Genomic DNA, 26,773 nt, shown 5'->3' on the forward strand with positions numbered 1-26,773 from the left:
ATTATTTTGTGTAGAGATGCGGGGGTCTTGCTATGTTGCCTAGGCAGGTCTTGAACTCCTGGTCTCAAACTATCCTTCCACCTTGGCCTCCCAAAATGCTGGGATTCCAGACATGAGCCACTGCACGTGGCCCGTTTCAAGTTTTAAACTTTTCATTTTTATAAATAATTTTGCCTGAACCTGCTCATTCATAAATTTTTGTCAACATTTCCAAATTTGTCCTTTGCCTACATTTCTAAAAATAGAATTCCTGGCATAAAAGGTATTAATGCTTTTCATGTTGCGCTACCAAATTGTGTTCTAATAAGACAATAATAACTTAAACTTTCTGATCAACATTTGTTTTCTTTTTTAATCTTGGTCAGTTTGACAGACAAAAACAAGGATCTTTATGTTTTAATTTAATTTGCTATCAATAGAATCCATAGGCTTGTGCTTCTGAATCTCCAGCAGAGCTTTTTGTTTGTTTGTTTGTTTTTAAGGTGTTTGTTTGTTTAGTGTTTCTGGAAATAATTTATAAACAGATTTCAGACATGAGAAATCACAGGTTCAAATTATTAATGTACAAATATTAATATTTGGAGAAAATAAAAATATTAAATGCTAACATTAGAAACATTTGAAAGTGGAAAATGCAAACCAAAAACTTCTACTGATAAAATCTGTTAATCTAATGTATCCACTAAAGTCTTTTTCATGGTTTTTATGATACCAGAAAATCCCAGCAGGCTGGCTGAGGCCCTCCTCTTCTGCAAAGCGGAGATAAAAGTGTCTCCTCAGCCTTGCCCATGGGCTAACGTCTCCTCCCTCAGTTTCCTAACGAGCGCACCTCTTAAAAGAGCGCAGGAACCCACAGACATCTGTCTTCTGGCACTACCACTCACTGCAACTCCACATATCTGGTTTCACAGCAGTGATCTACAGAGATCCTATTATAGTCTACGATGTTGCATATCTGTTCCATTCAGCACAGGCATGACTTGCTTTTAATTCCAACCAAACCAAAAATAGTAAGCACAAATAAAAAAGTCCAGTAATGATCAATTTTCTGATAATACATTGTTACTCCTGATGAGCTAGTCTCCAAATGACTTAGAAGGGGCAAGGGGGCATTTCCAGTGTTTTCTCGCCTTGAATGCATATGAGTGGGTACAGGACAGTCATAATGATTGCAAAAAAATGGCTTAATATTTATTCAGTGTAATTTAAATATTGCCTTCACTACGATGCAAATGCTAGATGTTCAGAAAGGGCTCCACAAGGATTTTCACAGCAATACACACATATTCTTCTCTTTCTTGGTCCTGAAGGCTCCAAAGTAGCTAATATTGCATCTTTAAATATATTCTTTACATCTTTTTGTGTGACTTCAAGTAACCTCTGGTTCATGAGCTTATTTGTCCTTGGTAAATTTCTCAATAGTACTCTTTCATTCTACAAGAACACTATAGGATCCTCTGGAGATCAGGACATTAATACAGCAGGTAAAAATCTAACTAATGAAACAGCATTTCTTTTCCAAGAAATCTTTGCCATTGCTTCTGTGTTAGTAACGAGAAAGAGGGGAGAGGAAGAAAGAGGAGGATGAAGAGAGGAGGAAGGAAAAGAAAGAAGCTCTATCCAGCCAAATAAGTGAACCAGAGGTAAAAAGACATAATTTATCACAAATTATGCCTGCTGATTGAACTATGTTTTATTTTGCTGTTTAGCCTAATAAAATGTCCTTGGTATGTGTCAGTCTTTCTAAAGTAGACTAAGATAATTGTTCATATTAGGAGCTGCAAGCAATTTAAAAAATGACATGCACCACTTCTAGTGATTCAAGGAGAAAAGAATTATCATGAACAATTACACTCTCCATTCGTGTCATGACCTCACCTGGTTTTTGAGGTTGACATTAGCATTTCTTCTTAAAAGGAAGGAAACGATTCTCACATGCCCTCGCCGGCAAGCACAGATCAGGGGCGTGTCTCCATTAAAGCCATCTTGAACGTTGGCATAGCTGCTGTCTTCTTTCACCCACCGCCACACTTGTCCAAAGTCATTCTGATACGCTGCTTGGCAGATGGGCTGGGTCGGGAAAAACAAAAGCAGGTTTTGAAATACTGGCATAATTAAACCACAAAAAGGAAAAAAAGTCATAACCCAATACATTAAAATTTAAATGTTTTAAAATTGTAATATATTGCTTTGTAGGTGAGATTTTTTGGTCTCGGTTATGCCCAGCTTTAAGTCTAGATCAAGAATTAGCCCATGAGGAACCTCCTACATTTTCCTAAGTTTTCTTGGCACACACTTATGTCCATCAAATGGATGAATAAATAAATGAAATACTACAAATTCAACTCAGTAAGGAAACTATGTATAGTGCTTACAGGTAGGTGGGCCTGTCGGAAAAGCATTCATTTTCTTTACTAAAGACAAAATACCTTTATCTTTATCTTTACTAAAGACAAAATACTTTTATCTTTATCTTTACTAAAGACAAAATACTTTTATCTTTATCTTTACTAAAGACAAAATACCTTTATCTTTATCTTTACTAAAGACAAAATACCTTTATCTTTATCTTTACTAAAGACAAAATACCTTTATCTTTATCTTTACTAAAGACAAAATACCTTTATCTTTATCTTTACTAATGATAAAATACCTTTATCTTTACTAAAGATAAAATACCTTTATCTTTATCTTTACTAAAGATAAAATGTCTTTATCTTTATCTTTACTAAAGATAAAATGTCTTTATCTTTATCTTTACTAAAGATAAAATAGAAAACAAACATATGGGGAGGAGTTTAGGGCAGCACTAGTGATGAAATAAGACCTACATAGCACTCTGTATTCAAGGAGCTCAACAGAGCAGAAAAGACAGTTTTTTAGGCAAATAATATACAAATAACAAATTATATGGTTAACTACACTTGATTAGATGCTGTTTATAAAAAGCATTGTACAGAGCTTCACAAGGCACCATGGGAGTTTAATAGCAAGATTTCAGGTAGCATGATCTTTTCCTCTTTCCCTCCTCTGCTCCAGCCTTTCTCGACTTCTGTTCTTCAAAGTTTGGTTGAACCAAACCATGTTTGGTACCTTCCATCTGGGCCTCTGCCCTGAATACCCCCTCTGCATAAAACACACCACCTGCCTTTCTTCTGAATAACACCTAGCTCACCCTTCATGTCATAATTTAATTTTCATTTTATCCAAGAAGTCTTTTCTTACTCCCAACATTCAGTACCTCTCCCTCACAGCAACTGACATACTGTAATTCTTTTCTTAATTATGTACAATCATGTATTTAGGGCTAGCATGAATCAGGAGAGGTTTGAGGCAGTGCTGAGAAGGAAGGCACTGAGGTTCAGGCCGTAAACCCCATTTGATTCACTGCTATTTCCCCAGCATTCAACACAGCACTCGGCACATGGGAGGCAAACACTAAATATTTTTAGACTAATCTTCAGATGATGTTTTTTAAAACGCATTTAGAGTAATACCTGGCATATGGATGGTGCTTAGTGTATGAAAGTTATCATTATTGCTACTGTCATTCTTTAATAATCAAGTCAAATCCCTGCTGTGTGCCAGTCACAGGTACCAGAGAATAAAATATGTTATCTTATCCATGTAAAATGTATCTGTCAAGTGGGGAAATAGGACAGAGACACACATACACAGAGTAAATGACAAGAAAAAAATTTTTTGGTATGGGTAGGTACATAAGCACCTGTGGAAACTGGGACGTATCAAGGGGAAAGTCAAGTGGGTGTATTTGCTAATAAACTGAGGTTCTAACATAGCCAAATATCACAATAAGTGAATTATGTTATACTCTTAAACCTAAAGGCCTACTCATGAAAGAAACATCCTAACAGAAAATTAACTCAGCAGCAATTAAAGGCAAACTTCCGTACCTTAAAAATGAAATGAACATGATACATGGGCTTTAAGTTTCACTAGAAATGCACAATTTCACAAATCACCTATTCTGTTATCCTGAAGTCTTCCCTTTACTAAGCTTTCCAACAGTTGGGCACTTCAGTGTCTCAGCATACTGTGTGGCTGATGCAGAAAGGACTGGGGCAGTTCAAACACTTGTCTCATGTCAGAAAAACAGGATGTAATTGTGGCTCTGTTACTACCTCCCCCGGTGACTGTGGACAATTCACTTCCCTACTGTATCTCAGTGTCCTCAGTCATTAAATGAAGGAGTAAGGCAGAAGTTCCCTTGGGTTTTCATATTCGATTATTTCTGGGACTCTAGTCTCAACCAACAAATCTTCCACATCACTGCTGGAGTCCAGGGTTATGTCAACACAATAGTGCTTAAATAAAACCTTCAGTGACTTGCCATTGTCCTAGCAGCAATGCCCAGTCATTTGGGGTTCAAAAATAAGTAAAACAAAACTAAATGCAACAAGACAGTGTTAAGTCACCAACTCTTAATTTTTCCAATTAAATGTATTTAAAACAATACTATTATTTCATAAAAGATATTTTAACAAATACAAAGATAAATGAAGGATATTTTAACAAAATATGTAAGAATATAATCACCAGGGGGAAAGCAGTTCTTTATATTGGGTAGATTTAGTTAGCTTTATAGAAAAATTCATTTTATTGTCCTTTTAAAAGATTTTGCCATAAACTAGTGAAAATTTAATAATGGAGTGATTAGCAGTGAGCACTACTCATCAAGCATTTGGAAATTGGTGGTCTACCATGAATAGCTTAGAAACAAGTGGCTTTAGAGCTCTTTTTCTCTTTTCTCAAATATTTAAATAACTTAACAACATTAAAAAAACTAGAATATTTCATGTATTAATCTGGCTTTCCAGCTTCTCTTTAAAAATGGAAAGTTTTGGCCGGGCGCGATGGCTTACGCCTGTAATCCTAGCACTTTGGGAAGCCGAGGTGGGGGGATCACCTGAGGTCAGGAGTTTGAGATCAGCCTGGCCAACATGGAGAAACCCCATCCCCATTAAAAATACAAAAGTAAAAAAATTAGCAGGGCATGGTGTCTGGTGCCTATAATCCCAGCTACTCTGGAGGCTGAGACAGGAGAATCGCTTGATTCGGCAGTGAGCCGATATCGCGCCACTTCATTCCAGCCTGGGCGACACAGAGAAACTCTGCCTCAAAAAAAGAAAAAAAAAAAAAGAAAGAAAGAAAAAAGAAAGTTTTGCTAACACTGGGCCCATATTCCTGTAGGATACCAAATAACTGGTGCTTAGTGGCAGTGACTCCAATTCTCCACAGTCCCCACCACTCACCATCACATTACACTGGTTCTCTTCACTCATCTATGTTACCTGACTGGTAACATAGACCTCCAGGAGCTCTCTGCTTAGGCTTCTCAGAGTCTTTACTAAGAGCTAACTAAAAAGAAGAAGAGGAAAAGATGGGGAGTTGTTCTGCAAGAGTCACTCAGTGCTTTTGAGGGCTTTCTCAACCCCATTTGAGCAATATTATGTGAAATACTAACCCTATCTTTAGTCTTTCTTAGGCTTCCTAGATCCAAGACACAGAGTTACCAGGAAGCTAAGTGTCTTCCTTCTCGGTTGAGATGCACAAGTACAGTCATGCTTCACTTCACAACAGGGATACGTTCTGAGAAATGTGTTGTTAGGTGATTTTGTCATTGTGGGAACATCACAGAGTGTACTTACACAAACCTAGATGGTAGAGCCTATTACTAATATGGTATAGCCTGTGGCTTCTAGGCTAAAAACCTATACAGCATGTTACTGTACAGAATACTATAGGCAGTTGTAACACAATTGTATTTGTGCATCTAAACATAGGTGAACATATAAAAATATACAGTAAAAATATAGCGTAAAAGATAAAACGGTACACCTGTATAGGGCAGCTCCATTATAATCTTATAGGAACACTGCTGTATATGCTGTTCATTGCTGATCGTGACATCATGTGGTGCATGACTATAATTTAATGTGAGAGTCGCACTAACAGCTGAAGACTCCATGCTGTTATGAACTTGCGGTTTCCACTAGGGGGCAGCGCAGCGTAAGAAAAGCACTGACAGCGGGCAGAAGGGAAGTCCAATAGAAAGTGCTGGTTCACAAGCCAGGTATGAGAAAGAGAAGAGGTTGTCCATTTGGGTTGCTGGAAAAGCTATCATAAACCCCTTTTAACCCCTTAAGCTCTGTAATTTGGGGGCACCCTGGGTGTAGAAGAAACACACTTGGGAAATTATTATAATAACTCTATCCCCTAATAGTCTCAGAACCCTTCTGTCCATCCTCACTGCTAAAGTACTGCTTCAGATCTTCATCATTCTCACCAAGACTATTGCACACAATTCTTTCAATCTCACGTATTCCATATGCTGTTTTTAAAACTTCATCTCCTACCACTGTCTTATCCACACCGTTGATCTAAATAAAGGTATGTGTGTTATTAACAGCCGTCTCCCCAGCTAGACTGTAAGCTATATAAGGGCACTGTGACTACATGAGGCTACATTTTGTCTGTACTGATTCATCATTGCACCCCCATAACATAGTGCCTGGCACATGGTAGGCATTCAATATGTACTTAGTGAGTAAATAAGAGAAGGGAGAAATTATAAGATGAGCTAACAGTTATTGAGTAGCTCAGTTATTCTACTTTAATCCTCACAACAACCCTCTAAAGTAGTATTAATATACCTGTTTTGCACAGATGAAACTAAGGGAAGTTGTCTTCCTTGCCCAAAGCGACATAGTTCACAACTGGCATAGCCAAGAGTCAAATCAAGGGGAATGACTGCAGAATGCGTACATTCTATCTCCAATCACTTTAGTCTTAAAAATCAGCCTTCGAAATGTCTTCTGACTACAAGACTTCGCATTTGATATTTGTGTCCAGAATTAAGCTACAGTCTATACTCGGGATATTGATCTGTCCACTTGTGGCACTGACTTGCTGGTTATACTGGTTATACATCTAGACTCCTTCTCCAACCTGACCTGGAATCAGCAATATCCACCAAGAGATAAGAAGTGTCATCAGAGAGTCTGCAGAAGAAACAGAAAAACGTAAGACTCAAAGGCAAAGAAGTGAAAGTTTCAAGAAGAAAGACAGAAAGATCACTGAATGTGATCATTAGCAGCCACGCAGAGGCCAATTTTCATACAGTGATGGGGCTGAAGGAAGAATACAGAGGCCTGAGCACATTGTCTATGAAGAATTAGAGGATGCAATTGGAGAGGAATTGTAGTCAGTTTGGCAGTGAAAAAGCTGTTAGTGAAAGCTAGAGACTTCAAAGAGGGGGGCAGCAGTGTCCAGCCAACGTTCCACACGTTAGTAGGCAAAGTGGTGTCATCAAGTGGTTACAAATCCAGGCTCTGGAAACAAACTCTCTGGGTTCCAATCTCAACTCTGTGACTTAACAGCTATGTTATTTGGACAACTTACCTAGACTCTTCATGCTAAGTTTCCTTCTGCTTTTGATAATCATGCCTTCTTTATGAGTTTCAGAAAGAATTAAATGTAACTGTGTAGATGAAGCACTTAGCTCAGATCTGAGTCAGAGTAAACCCTCAATTAATGTTAGCTACTCTTATAATTATTAAAGCATAAGGGGCCAATGAAGATGGACAGGAGTGGTTATGAGAGGGTAGATAATTGATCAAAGAGAGTGAAGAGATGATAGGATAGAGAGCATTAAGATGGAAGCATTAGCCTCCTACATAGAAGGAAAATTCTGGCTCTAAGGCAAAAGCAAGGGAGAAAAGAGAGCTACATGGATGGAAAGAACTTTAGACTGACTGAAATTTTTGCCAGAAAGTCAGAGGTTTGATCTTCATTCATTATACTACTATATATTTGTCATAAATAAATAGATATAGCTAGATAACTAATATGGTTTGGCTGTGTCTCCACCCAAATCTCATCTTGAATTGTAGCTCCTATAATTCCCACATGTCATGGGAGGGACCCAGTGGGAAGTAATTGAATCATAGGGGTGGGTCTTTCCTGTGCTGTTCTCATGATAGCGAATAAGTCTCACTAGATCTGATAGTTTTATACAGGGGAGTTCCCCTACACAAGCTCTCTTCTGCCAGCTGCCATGGTTGACTTTGCTCCTCATTTGCCTTTTGCCAGATTGTGAGGCCTTCTCACCCATGAGGAATTGTGAGTCAATTAAACTTCTTCCTTTATAAATTACCCAGTCTTGGGTATATCTTTATTAGCAGCATGAGAACAGACTAATCCAATAACTAAATAAATAGCATTGACATTTAAATAGATGAATGGATTAATGACAGGAGATGTGATTGAGACAAGGGTAGATGAGACTTTTGAGCATGATGGGGAAGATTTTGGACCATCATAATTAAAACTGTCTACATGAAATGAATAAAAATATAAAATGGCTTTGAAAACCAGGTTGTAGAAACACAGTAAGAAGATAGAGTTGACTGAGCCTGCCATGTAAGTTTGTGATTTTCTTCAGCAAACCTAGATGAGGGAAGAGTACAGAAAGTGAAGAGGCCAAGAGCAAGGATTAGGAAACATGTCTGTCAGGCAAGAGAAATGAGAGGAGAGTGGTTTACCATTAAATTCAGTCTTAATGGGCATCATATGTAAGCCAGATAAAGACAAATGAACTTGCAAAAAGAGAGAGACAAGCAAATAGAAACACAGAGAAGGATCAGAGCACAGTTCATACATGTGGTCTATTAGAAAAGTAACCAGTTTAGAAGTTATCAGAGACATGTTACAGATAAACTCTGTCTAGGGATGAGAAGTCAAGGGTGGCCTTGTTGGGTATCTGATTTGGAGTAGAAACACAGGTCAAGAAGGGAGAATGAGGCTTATGGATGTTAAGGTCACTGAGGATGACCCCGGGGGACAGAAAGAAAGGGGAACTTGTGTTCCAGGGAGGTGGAAGTGGGTCCTGGAATACAGTGGACAGAAGGGAGAATATAGAGAAAGGGCTATAAGCAAAGATTTCAAGTAAGAAATTGAACCATAGTCAAAAAACAATGGTGACCAAGAAGTAGACTGAATCAGCAGCCACCATAAGAGAAGGTGTCATAATGCCCAGGAAAAGCCAGATTTCAGTGAAGGCACAGAGGAAAACAGACTAGTAGGTGAGGAGGAGATTGAAGAGAAGGAGTATTTACCAGCAGGGTGCATGAGTTCCCATGGGCTAACCTGTGAACAGCACTCCCTAGAGCCGTGCTCTGGACAACCTGAAAAGCTAAGACACAGGATTAATAGGGCCCACTGACTAACTTTTCTCTTCAGCCTCATCTATCAATCTCCCTTTTGCTCACAACTTTGTGGTGATTTCTGGGGCATTCCAGGTTCATTTCTGTCTTCTGGCCTTTACACTTGCATGTGACCTATATGGCGGGCTTCCTGCTAGGCCAGATCAAGTATCAGCCCATGAATCACCTCCTCAGAGAGGACTTCCCTGACCACTCAGCCTCCCAGCCCAGGAACTTTCTCTCTCTCACATAATCTTGTTTTATCTTTTTAAATTGCACTAATTGGTATTGAAATTGGGTGTCATGTGCCCAAGTTCCTAGAGAGTGAGGTATCTGTGACTTTTACCTGGTTTTTAAAGTGCCCCTCAGTGGGCCAACTGTGTATAAACCACTGCTGTTCTGCAAGCTCTCCCATCTCTGGTCAGGTCAATTTCCTCACTTCTATGTTTGGGCTACTGGCTTGCCATCCTTATCTTTTAAATTGTGCTATCTATTCTTCAAGGCCCATCTCATGGTTCATCTCCAAGAAATCTCTTTCATCTTTCCTACCTGCAGCAGGAAATATACAGAACCTCAAGCAGCTCATTGGCCTTAAATGAGCTAGTGGGTTAAATGTAGTCTCCTTAACTAGACTGCAACCCTCCTGAAGTTAGGCTTCCATAAGGTCAAGCACCCAGAACATGGATAAAAGTCATTTGTTGGTTGACACACGGATTCATCTGATCTGGCTGGGAAGTGAGGCTAGGAAAGGGGTTGATGTTTAGAAGGTAATCGATCATGTAAGGACCAGGACAATATTTCGCCTCAGTGGTTCTCAATCTTGGCTAAATATTGCAATCATGTTTGCACCAACTTAATGTTTAAAACACGACCCAGGCCCCACTATTGACCAGTTAAATAAGAATCTGTAAGAATAGGATTGGGGCATTAGTGCTCTTTAAATTTCCCTGGTGATTCTGATGCACAGTGAGGGTTGAGAATCTCTGCAAAGGTAAAAGAAACAAGCCCCCCATAATGGAAGTAAAAATTTAATGTAACATTGCAGCTTTTAAACTCACATTAGCTAAGGAGCATTCAAAACTCTGGAATAATGGAACATTAGGAAAAATTTTTTGTGTCCTTTTGCCTTCCCACATGTTTGTCTTTAAAAGGAGCGAAGAATTTGGAGGTAAGGTTTCACTCTGTTCACTTCCATCTTACTTGCCCAGGCACTAAAATTTAAGAAGCATCCATGGGTAGAATATGACGCGTCCGGTATGTTGATGATTAACTAAAATAATCAGCATGTTGATGATTAACTGTATGTATTACTTAATAATATTTTGCACTGCTCTAAGTACAATAGATATCACAGCTGAAAAAATATTTGTTATTATTTTAATAATGTAGAAACATCTGAACAACTTGTACCACTATGGATGTCTTTAAAAGCAAAGCTTCCCCCAAATTACCCCCACTTTTTAGTGTTGTTTTCCCTAAAGTATAGTGGAGCTTCTGTAATTCCCAATCTAAGGAAAGACTGTGTAGAACTTTGCCTGTGGCTCAGAGGAATTGGTTCACTGTTTATTAGCCATCTCCATGCTACAAGCTCCCCTCACTTAAAATGTTCCATGAAAATTTCTGAGAAGGATTTGTAGGTTTTGGAGCAAAATGATTCCGGTAAAGAGCCTTGTGATTCACGAAATGTCTTCTCAGAAAAGGAAGGAAGATGTTTTTCTTTCTCTTCAAGTTAAGAAACCTTGGAGAATGATAATAAAAACCTATTGGGTTTAATTTGATTTCTATAATTAATCCCAAGCCTTTGTTTCTGATAACTCACTCTTCACATACTGTATTTTATAAATTCCTTAGGAAATGTCTTCTTTCAGACAAATAAAAAAGTCGCAATAATTTTTTAAAGGCTGTTCTAGGCCCACTCAGTCTCTGTGTAATATGGAGGAAGGTCCCACCACTGGCTGGAACATGTAGAGAAGTCATAGTTCCTCATGAACGATAGCAGAAGGGGAAATAGAAGCAGGGCACATATTGATCTATGTTTTCTACTCTTTATCCTGAAAGGTCTGTTTGAGAACATGAAGTTATGTTCCTTGCCAGGAAGCTAAAAAAACCCCATTGCCACACTTCTGACTCCAGGACATCAGAAACTCTGAGGTCATGAGGACCAGGGGAAAGCAGAAGAGCCTTCACCTCCAGCGAGGAGGAAGGGTGGAGGAAGAGTGGGTTCTGGCTGCTAGAAAATGGCAAATCAGAAGCCCTGATGTTCCCCTACTACCTCAGACCACCACAGAGGTATTCACAGAGAAGAGAGAAGGCAGTAGGGTGCCCATAACTAGGTAACATCCAGTTCTACAAAAGGAGGGAGTAAGAGAAAAAAAAAGAAAGAAAGAAAACCTTTGTGGTCTTCTTCCATTTCATTGGTGTAACCACTCCCACCTGGCTAGTTTCAACCTACAAAAGAGAGAGCACCGAACTCAGAGTTCAGCAAAATTGGCTTTCACAAACCAGTTCAAGCTGACTCAAGCCAGCTCCAGCCTGCTCCAACACACCAGCAATAGGAACTGGCATATATTTCTGTTAAAGTAAGTTATAATGGAGACCAGGCTTGAAGAATCTCTGGGCCAGACAAATCCATTTAGACCTCATAAGTGACCTTAACCTTGCTCAGTTTGCAAACATAAGCAAAACTTAACTTCAGCTATTTCTTATAAATCCCTATATTAAAGAAAAATGAAACCAAGTTAACTAATCAGAAGCCTAACTTACATAGAGACTTTCCAGCAGAATCGACCAAATAAAGCAACTGTATAACTGCAACCAATCAAATATTTTCTTTGCTTTACTCCCTTTTTCACCCTATAAAAGCCTTCTCCTTGCATTCCCTCCAAAAAGCCTGCAAACCACAGCTGTCCAATTCCTGAATCGGTATTTGCTCAAATAAATTCTTTTGAGCTTAACCATGCCTCAGTTTACCTTTTGATATCCCAAGACTTTTCTACACTGTCTTATTCTTAACGTAGAAGACAGTTTGGCTGGGGAAGGGCCCAGGATTTCAACTCTCAGCAGCCAATGTCTCTAAACATTTAATGGACCCAAAAAGGTATTTTAGCACTAAATCTCTAAATGTAAGTCTCCTTTGGGAAAAATAAAAAATAACAGTAAAATTTTAACAGTAATAATACCTACTATATACTGAACTCTTTTTATATACCATCTGTAATGCTAAGCACCTTAGCAGCATCTCATTTAACCCTTACAGCAATCTTAGAACAAAAATAATATTATCCCTCTTTACAGATGAGAAAACAGGCTCAGAGTTCTTTATAGCTAGTGAGTAGCATAACCAGAATTTGTACTCTGGTCTATCTAACTCCAGAACCAGTGTTTTCACCTATTAAGCCTCTCTCCACCTCCTACGCAACTCCATGCACTAATTTATAATAAACTCTACCCACAAAAGTTCCAGGAGTGCCTATAGTCCTTGATTATTTTCTCCAATTCAATTCAACAGACTTTGAGATCTCAATACTTGCCAAGAGAACTGTGCTAGGCTCTAGGGATACAGAGATGATGAAAACCCAGTAGATACTCACAAGAGGTACATAATAGCATTCATCACATTCTGTATCATGTTATACGACAATCCTTCCCCAGCATCTGCAGAGTTAACAAAATTACTAAAATCCCCTTAAATTCAGTTAAAGAATTTGGATTAGAGGACTAGCATGTAAGTGAACCTATAAAAACAACTATAAATGTTTCACATACTTGGAAAAATAATGACAGGAAAAAATATCAGTAACATTTCACACATTGTAATGTGGTAAATAATAGACATAGTGTTATGAATTGTTACTTACCAATTCTTGCTTACAGGAAATTTTATAGGTCTACTGTGATTTGCAGTTTCAATAATATACTTGCAAATAGTTTTTACTCCATTTTGGATCATACTAATACTGAAGACAATTATTTTTTTCCTCTCTGGTCCTTCATTCAAATGTATGATGACTTTCTGATTTTATGTCCCAGAAATTACCACTACTTCCCAGGTAGGGGCTGACTTCCATTAGCGTGCAGCTCTGAAGCCACTGTTTCTTGCCCTCATCTTCATTTACTTTTCTCAAGGAAGGCTTCTCTATAAAAGCTTCTTCTCTTGCCTGCCATCTACTTCACCTCCTTTTCCTAAAATCAACTCTTACCTCCAATTCCTTGTGTCTTGAATATTCTGTGGCGGAAGAAATTCTCATTCACATATATAGAAACGGGAAGTCCTGAGGTTGCTGAAAGACCTCATCCCACCTTGTTTTAAGCATAATATGATCTTGATACCTGCCAAAGGTCAACTGTTGGTAAAGCCACAAAACCATAGTGCTAAAATCCCCTTTCAAATCCTCATCACGCCTAATCTTAAGCATGTTGGGAGAAAACGTTGCCTTTGCAGAAATGCTTGCTTGATTCTGAAGATTCATGTGGTCTGATGGTGCATCAAGGCAATTAGCATCTTTTTCATTTTTCAAAATTGTTTACTTTAGTGGCACCAATTAGCTAAAAAAGGGTGTGGACTTTAGGGTTCCAGGATTAGTTGTATTATTTCAGTGTAACAAGTAAGTTTTTGGTTATTACTATAAAGTCCAATTAAAATAAATTTGACCATTAAAGGCAGGAAAGTTGAGTTGTGGCAAATTAGAAATCAACTAACATCAAGAATTTCCCACAAGGGATTTGATTGGGAGAATTATTTGTGTCTGGCCTTATGACTGCAGTAAATTCTTTGGAGAAAACAAATGTTTTATTCTTACATTCTTGTAACTCTCACATAACCTACTACATTATTTTCTACAAGATAGACACATGTTTATTAAACCGACATTTAGGTCAAGGAAGCTATCATTATACCTTCCTCTTCGGCAACCTGCAAACTGGGAATCATAAAAATCATAACACATAGGACTCTCAAATCCACTTTCATCTAACAAACCCGACATTTTTAAAAATTATAATACTTCAGTAAAGCACAGTAAGAGAATACATAAAGAATGACAAAGCCACTCTTTCAGATCTCTTGAAGGTGAGATTCAAGCAGAGATCCATGATCTGTCTTAAGTGAAGGAGTGAGCCAGGTAACTTTCAGGGGGAAGAAACTTCCAGACAAAGGGAATCCAACTGTCAAGCCCTTGGAGACAAGAGCTCGATTTGATGTGTTCTAGGAATAGCAGGAAGGTCAGCATGGCTGCATGAGCAAGGGGAGTGGCGGGAAATTTGGGAAGCAAATGGGACCAAGGAAAATTGGGTCTCGTAGACCATGGTTAGGACTTTGAATTTTATTTTATGTTTGATGGGAAATGTTAGCAGAGTTTTGACAAAATCTACCTTCAGTTTAGAAAGTTAGTGTTAAGACTTCCCAGTTAATTAGTATGTAAACCATTTTGTTGTATTAAATAGTACTTTATGGGTTCCCAAATAGTAAACGCCTCCCATTCTCATCTCTTTTTCAGTTTTCCAAAAAAGGTATTTCTAATCTTAATAACTTTAAGATTAGGGGAGCTATGTATCAAGAGCTGTTTCTACAACATAAGTAAACATTATAGATTTTTAATTAAAGTAATTATTGTTTAGAATCTAAGGAATCTTTATGGTTAAAAGTAAAAGATCCCTTTTATGCCTTCTTATCTCATCTCAAATAATCTAGATTTTCCTTTAAAAATACAAGTGGGATTTCCTTAGTTGATTAAAAAAAAGCCACAATTTTTCTAGCTGAAAATTATTTGTTATTTCAATAGATATGCACACATATATGAAATAAAAGCTTATATTGTAGAAGGCATATACGAATAAAATGACTTATTTTTCCCCTTAGAAAACAAGTTTATTCGGGGATTTTTTTCTCTCCCATTCTCCTTGATAATAGTGGAGATGAGCTTTGAACCTGTCTTTCTGAGCTCAACAGCTGGCTTCTTAGCTGGCTTCTTAACAATTATACATTCCTGCTGTGGGCTCTTAGACAAGGAGAACTTCTGGGGCACAAGCTGTTTTTGTCTTGTCCTGTCCTCTTACAAAACTTGAGAAACTCACTTTTCTCCTCACCACGTTTGGTGCTGATCAGCTCACTTCACATACAAAAGTTGAAACTCCCTAAGTTTTCAATGTTGAATAAAGAAAAATGTGTTTCCCCCTCAACCCCAGAAAATCTCCTGTTTGACTAAATGCGCATGTTTCTTGAGTGTTACAAGCTCCAAGGGTGCTCAAAGGAGGTTGTGCTTTAATATTGCCTTCCTTCTCTGGCAAGACCATACCTTCCTACAATGACCTGGTATCCTTTGCTATCTCTACATTCTTTCCATGTCTAAACTCATCCCTTCTCTTGGCGTTAAATACCATGTATATGCAGACAACTCCTAAATTATTATCTCTTGCCCGAGCCTCTCCTTAAAGGTACATTTCCTGTATTCATCTTCCATCCCCACCTAGATGTCTCATGGATATCACTAAAGTACCATGTCCAACTAGAACCCTGAAATGCGTCCTTCCTTCTGCCCCTCTCTGAGTGTTCCCATCTCTCAGCACCACTATCCACTGGCTGGCCTAAGGCAGAATACTGAGTATCAACTTTAATTTCTTACTTTCCTTCATTGCCAACCTACAAACCAGGAAATCTTTTAGTTAAAAATTTATCTAAAATTCATCCATTAGTCTAATGCAACCATCATTATCACTCCATAAACTACTGTAACAGCTTCCTTCCAAGATCCAGCTTTCCCTCTGGCATCTCTCAAATTTATTCTCCCATGCTACCAGAGTGGCCTTTTTAAACCCTAATGGTCATATTATTCCTCTCTTAAGATCCTTTACTCGCTTTCCATTGTGTTTTGCATAAAATCTAAATTTTTCACCTTGGCCTGCAAGACCTGCCTGATCTGGCCCCTGACAACATCTTTACAGTGTTAACCACCATCGTCATTATTGCTATTATCACAATCACCTTGATTCAGAACCATTTCAGCTATTTCACCATTGGTTAATAAATGAACAATTGGAGCCTCATTATCAGTGTTAAAAATTTCTTCAGTATCAACTTCTTCCAACTTACTGATGGACTCTGAAGGTACTTTTTTTTGCGTATGTACGGTCAGACATCTTTTTTCTTCTCATCTGACATACAGAATCATTCAAAGTCACTTTATTTATAATCCTTACTGAACATAGTTGCAGGACAGCGGTTATGCCAGGTATGCACAACTGTCTTAATTACTGCATTACAAGCATTGGCAATAGCATATACAACATCCTTTATGTGAAACACCCACACCTATGTTCACTGCTGATAACATGCTGTTTACGAAAATGTGTTATATTTACACTTCATTGATCTAAGGACACCATTCTTACATGGCTAAATTAATAAAGTCATATTTGGGGAAAAGCACATGGAATAAATATTACTTTTGATGAGAATTTTAGCTGAAGAATAAGCATAAAAGTTGTCAAGGAATAACAAAATCTTGCAGCCTTCATCCAGTCCAGCTTCCCTGCAGTGAGCATGAGCCATTGCTACAAAATGTTGTGAAAACAATCAGAAAAGATGTCCCTGGTGACCCATGCCTTTTGTTAGCATGATAATGGACTAGTAAGAAATTTACTCTTTGAAAATAGTGAGAATTCAAGCTTTTGCCTATTACAGCAGGTTTACATTTGTGTGTGCCTGCTGCATTAGCACATCCCAGCACAATTATCCTGTCCTTGGTATCCTGATTTCCCACAAGGCCTGTCTCATCAGCTGAAGTCAGTGTCTTTCTGAAGCAATAATGCCGAAACAGTGATGTTTCATCAGCACTATAGACTTGATCTAGTGTGAGATTTTTTATCAGTGATGATCTTGGCAAACTCATCAATAAATTTCTCTGCTGCTTTCTGATCAGCAGATGTTTTGTCACTACAAATATTTGAAAATTTAATGTCATGTTTTTTCTTAAATTTATGCCAAAGAACTATGCATATTCACAGTTCTTTTAAATTTTCAGTTCATCGTGATAGATCTTTTCCTGTTTCATGATCAGCATACCGTTAAGTGGCATGTGTTCTTTGTGATACTGATGGATCCACTTTTTCAATACACAGTTGAGATCTTCATTTGTAGCTTTGTGGAGTGTTTTTTTACATTTTTCATTAACTTCAGCATAGGACTTCAACAGTTTATGCTTCTGTTTCTTTGAGTCATATATGGTGGTCATTTCAACACCATACTCTTTTTTTATTGTTTCTTTTTTGAGATGGAGACTCACTCTGTTGCCCAGGCTGGAGTGCAGTGATGTGATCTCAGCTCACTACAACCTCTGCCTCCCAGGTTCAAGCAATTTTCCTGCCTCAGCCTCCCAAGTAGCTGGGATTACAGGCACGTGCCTCCACACCCAGCTAATTTTTCTGTTTTTGGTAGAGACAGGGTTTCACCTTGTTGGCCAAGCTGGTCTCAAACTCCCAACCTCAGGTGATCCACCTGCCTCAGCTTCCCAAAGTGCTGGAATTACAGGCATGAGCCACTGCGCCTGGCCTCAACACCATACTCTTCTATCAGACATTTTATACCTATACCACTGTTCAATTTATCCAAAAGCTTGACTTTCTGTGTTATAAGTATACATAAATGCTTCCTTTTTTTTCTTATCACTGTTACCCATAAGTATCTGCAGACCTTTTTGATATTTTCAACAGTATATTTACATCACAGAGTAGAGAAAAAGCAAAACAAAAACAAAACCAAAAAAACCCCAAAAAACAAAAAAAGACACACACAGAGAAATACACATAAATCTTGGCCCCATGGAGGCAGAGTGGCGAATCTGCTATAGGTTCATTCATCCTGCACAGGTGCCATTTTTTACCTTTTGTGGACTTGCTTTCATGGGAAAATCTGGGTGTTCAAGAAAAAGATACATCACAGCCGAAAGGGGCTGGGAAATTCTTTTTTCTCTTGTTAATTCTGAGTAAACTGTGCATTGTGTACCTGCATTTTGACTGTGACCCATCACATGAGGTCAAGTAGGAAATTTTCTACTTGTTTCATGTTTGTGCTCAAAAATTTGGAGTTTTGGAGCACTTCCACTCAAATTTTCAGATTAGGGATGCCCAACATATATGTGTGTATATATATATATATATGTACATATGTATATATACATATATATATACATATATACACCAGGAACTAGAAGATGCCTGAAATATAGTATGTACTCAATAAATATGGTTGATTAAACAAGTGGATGGGTGAATGAATAAATAAAGGTATACACATTTTCAATCCTGGTGTCTTTTCATATGTGAAAGTTATCATTTTCTCTCTGAACTTTTGTGACTTAGCACAACATTTTAATTTGTAAAATTACTTTCAATATATAAGGAAAGAATTAGAAAACCAGTTGGGATGAAAATGCCTGATGCTCTTCTTGCATATGTTGTTGAATACCAAAATCTTGCTAGGAGTTCATACCTAAACAAAGTAGATGGAGAGAGCTGGGAAGATTGTGAGAATGCAATTTTTTCCCCATTGTCTCTGCCTTGCCTTTCTCATATCACAGAATGACACGATGTTAAATGTGAAAACAGATCGCATTCAGCTCTCTTGTTTTGTAATATTAAAACTGTGACTCAGAGAGATTAAATGACTTCCTCTCAAATCCCTGAAGTTCCTGGCACAATCAGGACTAAAATACAGGTTTGCTTGACTTTCAGTCCAATGGCCATTCAATTAGTCACACCTCTATTCCTGTATTCCCTGACTTCTCCTCCTCAACTGTACCAGCTTTTCCAATAAAACTTGCTTGACCTAAATTGCTCTCCCTAGGCATTGTATATTTCAAGACAATCTTTCTGTTTTTTGAACTATATTTCCTTTTTCTGTAGTAACATCAGCTTCTCTGAAAAACATATCCATTGCCAAAGGATTAATTTTAAGTTTGTGTGTGTATGTGCATGTGTGTGTGTGTGTGTGTTTGTGTGTGTGTGCATCCTTTTACTTACAGCCTTATAATGAGAACTTCCCAATGTTTAAAGGAATACATCATTTAAGATATGATTTTCAAGAAACGCTTTTTGGGGTCTGTGTCTGCAACTGAAGAGATCAAAAGTCTGTAAAAGATTCTTTAAGTCTCCTAAGTATTAGTTCCTGAACTCTTTTAAGTTCTCAGCATTTTTCTTCTTTCCAATTTTTGTGCTACTTCACAATGCAACAGTTCTCTGTTGCAAGGTAGCAGTAGAATGTACCTCATTGGACCTGGATTTAGTTTACTCATTCTTTCCACTAAGGGAACAGGGCACCATCCTAGTTAGAACAGTGGCAGAATGCCAGAGTGGTTAAGACCAATTCTCTTATGGAGCATGACATATCTGTTGAAATAACAAGTAGTAGAAGAATTTAGTAGTTCAGCAGTGATTTAAGAAGAATCTCTTTGAATGAGTAAACACAGGACTCATCCTAGCCACCAATCTCCAGCCAATAAGCACTTTTCAACTGTGTAACTATGAGCCAGTGACTACCTTTTCCTCAGTTTCTTCATTTGTAAAATGAGGATACTAGAAGCGACTCTTACAAGATTGCTGTATTAAATGAGTTAATACATATATAAAGTGGTTAAAAAAGGGCCTGATCTATAAGAAGCCCTAAATAAATGTTTGTTGCTATTGTAAATATTATGAACAAATACCTTTGATAAGGGTTTAAATGAATCAGCCTTGTTTAAAAGTCCATCTTACGCAGTTGGAGTTACTTATTCAAAATTAGGGCCTCTCACTGAGCTCTAAGCTTATCCTCTAGTGCAGATTTCAGGACCAGCTCTCTGGGATCCTCCCTCATTCTCTCCTTCTTTCTTAAAAATATATATTGCATAACTATTAGCACTGCAAAGCTCTAAGAAAAAATGATAACCCTATGTCCCCAATCTAGAGGAGCTTCCCGCAATCAAATTGGGGGAAGTTTTTTTTTTTTTAAATAGATTCTTCCAGGCAACATAGGACCAGGGATCCAGCAGGCTTTTTTCTTGTCCTTAATGAGTAGCTCACAGTCTTTATCCTTAGGAAACACAGAGCAAATGATATATTACAAATGAGTAGGCTATGTTTAAATATTTAAGAGATTACTATTTAATTTTAAAGAGTCTCAAACTCTTTAAAACTATAGATGAAAGGTCCTACTTCCAACTTTCTACATCAGAATACCTGAGGATGAGACTAGGCTTTTTTTTTTCCTTTTTCCAAATCACATATAATTCCCACATGCAATCTGAAAAAGCAACCAAAATGCAGAATCTTAGGTCCCACCCAGGTCTACAGACTAAGAATCTGCATTTAAACAAGACCTTCAGAAGATCTGTATAGACATTAAAAACGGAAAAGCACTGGCCTGTGTCAGTCTTTCTTTCTCAGGATGGTGGTAAACAGATCACCCCATGTCAGAACCACCTGGGATGCTCCTTTTAAAAAGTATACTTTTGTATCTTACCATAGACTGAGTGAAACAGACTCTCTGGGTTGGAGTCCCTTGAAACTGCATTTCAAACAAACTTCTCTCCCTGACACTTGGGCAGTCTAAAGTTTGAGAGTTACCAGAGTAGCATTTAAAAGCACTATATGTTTTGTCATTTTCATGTATATGATCCCTTCATGAGGCTAAAATCACTGAGCAAGACATACCTAGAGTTATAAACCAATCAAACACTGCATTTGCACACAGAGAGATATATACACACATGGCATTAGAAATCACTTAAATAAACTGTCTTTAATACTAGATCAAAACTATCCAAGAAGGTTCCCCTGAGCATCTGCAATGAAATGCAGATTAACCAGTTAATTGTGTCAGAGGAGAGAGAGAGTAAATTATGTATAATGACATCATTACACCTCTTGTACTCTTGTCTAAACATTCCTTGATTGTACTTTCTTGAAACATCATTAAAAATCCATTTGATTCTAATAAGTTACTTCCAATACAAGTAAAAGTACCTCAGTATTTATCAGATGTGAAAAGAAAATAATCAAATCATCAAAATATGTTATTATTCCTCTTCTTCATAGTGATAGTCTTTACCAATATTTACTAAAGGTGAATTTCCCTTCAAATACCAAGCTGAAAGGCATTACTCTGGTCATGTGGTTCCATAAAAGAGGCAGTCAATCTTTTGGATATTTAGAAAATCCAATTGGGTACAATTTTCTCTTTTTCTCTGAGTGTTTGTCATGAGAAAAGCACAACTCAAACTCGATTTTCTCCAAATTATCCCTGCAAACATCCAGATACTATGAAATGTGTATTATATTCATCTCAACTTAGATCTAGCTAATATTTTAGAATTACAAAATACTTTGTCTTAAACTATTAAGAATATCAAAAAGAATAACACATAGGACTTTATTTTTTCTGACTTAATGCCCCCCCCAGGGAGTTGAACATACAAAACAGAAATATATTAACAGGGATAGAAAATTGCATCTGAAAAGCATGAGCAACTTTTAACATCTTTGGAACTCTGCTTTCAGAAAGGTGATGTACCTCGGAGTATAGGATTCCCATGCTGCTCCTTCACAGGCTTACTTCACCTCTACAGCTCCTTGAATCTTCCGGAGGTATTTCTGATGAATATCAAAATCCTTCCTGGCTGAAAGGAAAGTCCCTAGAAGTGCAAGCTGGTGGCAAGCTCCAGGAGTGCTTTTCTAGCAAACACCTGTGAGTGCTTTTCCAGCAGCTCAGGCAGCAGCACACCTTCCAGTGAGCCCAGCCCAATGAAACAAAGGCACTGGTGTCATATGTAATGACCCAAGCCTGTATCATCTAATGTTACAACCCTGAGGAGCCGGTTTCTGAGTCATATTTGCTCTGCCAGTGGTAACATGCAGGAAAGAAGGAAGCAAAGTTAAGGGAGGAAGAAAAGTCCTTACATTGGCAGGAAGGACTCACGGTTCAAACCAAGATACTGTATTTCAGACATTTCGTAATCAAAATCTGGTTTTCAGTGGCCATTGAGAAAGGCTAGAGACCAACAGACTTACTTGTGAGAGCCACACGTGTCTGGCAAAGAACTTGAAAAATAATCTTCAGAATTCTCAGCCTAACAAGTAACAATTTTCCAGCTATTTATGCAGTTTTGTAAACTAACAAATTTACTAACATAATAAATCTTAAGTTGTTTTAAATATTCCAATACTATTCACACATTTAGCCAAATTACTTTATAATATTCAATTTAAAAATCATAAGTCTAAAATCAAATACTCTGTTATGCATTTTAAATTGCATCAATTTATTTATCAAACATGCTAGTATGCCCAATCTCTTAAATATTGTTAACATTTTATATGCTATATATGATATCAATTATTCACACATTTTCCTTGAACTGAACACAATCACATCAAACTTTCCCAGAATTGAAACACTCAACCGTCCACACACCCATTATAACCATGGGACCAGCCCAAATGGGCCGTACTTTGTTGATAACAAATGTCAAGTTACTTTGTAGATATAACAGAGCCAAAAACTAAGTCATTTAGCCCAGGCATGCACAATAAAAATGTTTTTGCCTCTAACAGAACCTAGAACAAATGATCCCTCCCCTGGGAACCAAGAAGACAAGGACATGACGGGAACCTAAATGCAGGAACTCTTTCAGAAGCTAGGGGCTCATTGGCCCAAAAGATCCAGGGCTGAAATCTGCCTCAACATACCTTACCTTTAGTGGTCAAATTTGAAGCCCTTCAATCAGTCCCTGCCAAACCAACGTTCCTAAATCCTTTCCCTCACCCTCTAAGCCATACATTTTCTCAGATTCCAAACTGGGGAGGCAGATTTGAGCCCACCTCCTGTCTCCTTGCTGACCTGTCTTGCAATAAAGTTTTTCTTTCCTCAAAACCCATGTCCAGATATTGGCTTCTGTGAGCAGGGGGCAGCAAGCCTATTTGCTCAGTAATATCATGGAAGAAATAGTTCAACCATCTCAAACAAATTGATGTGGTTTTCCCAATCAGTTGAGGCTCCTTAGTGGCCAGAAACTAGTGACCAGGATACTAGGCCTGTGCTTATAAATATTCAGGGAAATTCTTCTTACTCCACTGGTGGATATACTGAGCTATTTTTTATAATTATTTCAAAGATTTTATGTTTCACTATGCAGTTGACATCAAGGCCAGCCTCTCTGGAGTTTAAGAATTAGCTAATTCTTCCGTTGGAGGAGAGGGAAGTCTGCAATACCCACTAAAATTGCAGCTGACTTCCTCTTTGGCTTGGTTTGATTTTGTATTTCTGTAGTCTCTTAAGACATTTAAGTGTCTTCCCATTGACTTAGAAAAACATTAATGGTATATCCATTGGGTACTTCACTCTGTTATGCAATATTTTGTAACTTCTGGTAGCCTCTTTTGTAACCTCTTTCAACTAATTTGTGTGGACAGAACTCTTCACTGTCATTGCTTCTCTGCTAAGGTTGCTGCTAGCTTTCTTCTTCAAGCTCTTTCCTCCCTGACTGAGCTCTAAATGTTTCTTTAACTTTCAATCAGGATCAAAACTCATTTTATTAGATTCTGCATCTCTTGACAACATCTGGTTCTAAAGGAACAGTACTCATTATAATTGCAAATGATGTAGGGTTGGCTCAAAAAACAAACCAATGAAAAAAGCAGTTGACTCGTTGCCATTTGTAAAACACTTGGATTTAACTCTAGGCCATTGGTTCTCAACCAGGGGTGATCTCGCCCCCAGATAGACTGCAGATTTAGCAACGAAAAAGATAAGATGTTCAGTTAAATTTGAATTTCAGATAAATTTCTGAAATGTTATATGGGACATACATACACTAAAAAATTATGTTGCTTAATGGAGAACGTCGTTTTATTGGAAACTAAAGACATTTGGCAATGTCTGGAGACATTTTTGATGGTCACAACTAGGAGTGGGAGCAAGGTACTCTAATGTGGGGAGCAGAGGCCAGGGAAGCTGCTAATCATCCTACAGTGCACAGGACAGCCTCTCAGAGCAAAGAATTACCCAGCTCAGAAGAGTGCTAATGTAGAGAAACTCTAGTCTAAGCCAAAAGGAGAATTAAAGGTGAAGGAAGAGGACTTCGTAAACTATAGTGTCAAATTGGAATATGGAGGCATATTGTCAGAATGAAGTTGGATAAACAGATATATTTTTAAGTGTTTAGGGTTCTTCCTCTGGCAATTTTGAGCCTATAATTACAAAGACAGGTAAAGAAAAGACGTTCCAGAAGACAGCTTTCACAGGTAAATGTCTTCTGTCAAGAAATAACACTGTCAAGAAGACAAATGTCTTCTGTCAAGAAATAAACCTAGTGTTTAATCTGAATTAAACACTAGGGACTTAAAGTTAGTGGCATCCTTTGATCCTGGCTGTAAATGCAGCCAACCTCCACTGACCAGCAGCCAACTGTCTGTGAGAGATGAGTCTCTTGTAAGGTGTATCCCAAAGACTTCACCCCAAGAGGGGTTCAGTAGAGCATAACAAAGAAGTATAGTCCACAGAAACTCAGTTTTATGCTGATATCTTAATCCTTCAACATTATCTAACATTGTCCAACATTGACATTAGCAGTGGAAGTTATCTGAGTCACACGGCACCAAAATATGTTACCAGCCAGCAGTGAATCTGTGTGGGTCTGCAGCAAACTCAATTCTTGCCTTCTCAGAAGAAAGAATTCAACTGGGGGCCATAGGATGGAAGAAGAGACCAAGGCAAGTTTTAGAGCAGGAGCGACAGTTTATTAAAAAGCTTTAGAGCAGGAATAAACAAAGTAAAGTACATTTGGAAGAGGACCAAGTGGGCAACTTGAAAGACAAGTGTGCAGTTTGACTTTTGACTCGGGGTTTTTATACGTTGGCATACTTCCAGGGTCCTGCGTTCCTTCTCCCCTGATTCTTCCCTTTGGTGGGCTGTCCACATGTACAGTGGCCCACCAGGATTTGGGAGGGGAGCATGCACAGTGTGTTTACTGGAGTTGTATGCATGCTCACTTGAAGCACTCTTCTCTTACCAGCTGAATGTCCTTAGAAGGTAATATACCAGTTAAACTCTGCCATTCTGCCTCTTAATGTGCATGCTTGAACCCACTCGCCCAACTCCTGAGATCTTATCAGGAAGCTGCTGATCACCAGTTTCAAGTTTTTTCTATCTATTGGGAGACTGCCTTTCCCTGGCACTGGCTGTGACCAATTGTTATTTTATTTTATATATATATATATATATATATATATATATATATATATATATATATTTTTTTTTTTTTTTTGAGATGGAGTCTTGCTCTGTTGCCCAGGCTGGAGTGCAGTGGTACAATCACAGCTCATTACAACCTCCACCTCCCGGGTTCAAGTGATTCTCCTGCCTCAGCTTCCAGAGTCGCAGGGATTACAGGCACCTGCCACCTGTATTTTTGTATTTTTAGTAGAGACGGGGTTTCACCATGTTGGCCAGGCTGGTCTCAAACTCCTGACCTGAGGTGATCTGCCCACCTCGACCTCCTAAAGTGCTGGAATTGCAGGCATGAGCCACCACGCCTGGCCCTCAACTATTATTTTAGAGAGACGGTTAACAACCTCCTTACTATCACCTGATGTTCACCTGACATTCCTGGTGGGTGAGGGGAGCCCTCTCCTACTCTGCTCATGTCTGACTAGCTACTTACTGTAAAACTGGCTCCCATTGGACAGATTTGAGTAGAGGAGTGTTGTGATCAGAATTTTATTTATATAATAAAGCTCACTCTGGCTGTTGTACAGAGAGTGGATCTGAAGCAGGAAAAAAGAAACAGCAACTAGTTAGGAGGTTATTGCATTAGGTCAGCTGCATGATAATAGTTACCTGGGGCAGAAGAGCAGCAGTGTGGATAGAGAGAATAGGATAAACTCTAGAGTTTAGGAGGTAGAAATAACAGACTTTGCCAACTATGAGTTATTAAGCTATCTCCTAGCATTGAACACACTTTTCTATGTTTGGTTCTTCAATGCCTACCCTGGCATTCCGCAAGCTAGCTTTTTTTTTTTCCTACTGGTATGTGGAAACAAAAGTAACTTCATCTTGGATGCTAATCCACCATGTTGACTTCTCATTAACCCCAGTCCCATAAATGCCTTCGGATTCCTACTTTATTTACTGTCCTTAGTGTAAGAACACATACGTACTGTAAATCCTGCCTTTAGACCAAAGCAAACTTGAAGTTATCACACAAATGATAGGTTATGATGCACATAGCACTCTTGCCTGTTCTGGGGGGTTGTCTTTAATTGTCTCTATAGAGCATGTATCCCCTTTCCTTATGATATATAAGCCCTGGGTCTGGGGTGTACTGGTGTGGAGATCTATTTGTCTTGCTACTGCAGGCCACGCTTCCGTCTGTAAGTTCCCCCAATAAATTACCCTTTACCAAAAAACTGATTTTGTCTGCCTTATTATTTGGTTTCTTGGCTCCTTCCTTGTTTGGAGATTGCTTTGCATATATGACCCTTTCATGAAACCTGGTCTATTTTCTAAGGAGCACTCCATGTGA

At 38.3% G+C, this 26,773-nt stretch overlaps 1 protein-coding gene across 1 annotated transcript in view; it reads right to left on the reverse strand.

Moving 5' to 3' along the window:
* The window catches only part of ANKRD22 (ankyrin repeat domain 22), a 30,276-nt gene extending 8,149 nt beyond the window's left edge, over positions 1 to 22,127 (reverse strand). The window contains exons 1-2 of the mRNA XM_003810512.6: positions 21,766 to 22,127; positions 1,879 to 2,070 (exon numbers count right to left, since the gene is read on the reverse strand). Of these exons, the coding sequence (XP_003810560.2) occupies positions 1,879 to 2,070; positions 21,766 to 21,786 (213 nt within the window). The 5' untranslated portion in view covers positions 21,787 to 22,127. The remainder of the gene's footprint in view (positions 1 to 1,878; positions 2,071 to 21,765) is intronic.
* Positions 22,128 to 26,773: the final 4,646 nt, after the last annotated feature.

Source organism: Pan paniscus, chromosome 8 (assembly GCF_029289425.2).
Source record: "Pan paniscus chromosome 8, NHGRI_mPanPan1-v2.0_pri, whole genome shotgun sequence".
In the NCBI taxonomy this organism is placed as follows: Eukaryota; Metazoa; Chordata; class Mammalia; order Primates; family Hominidae; genus Pan; species Pan paniscus.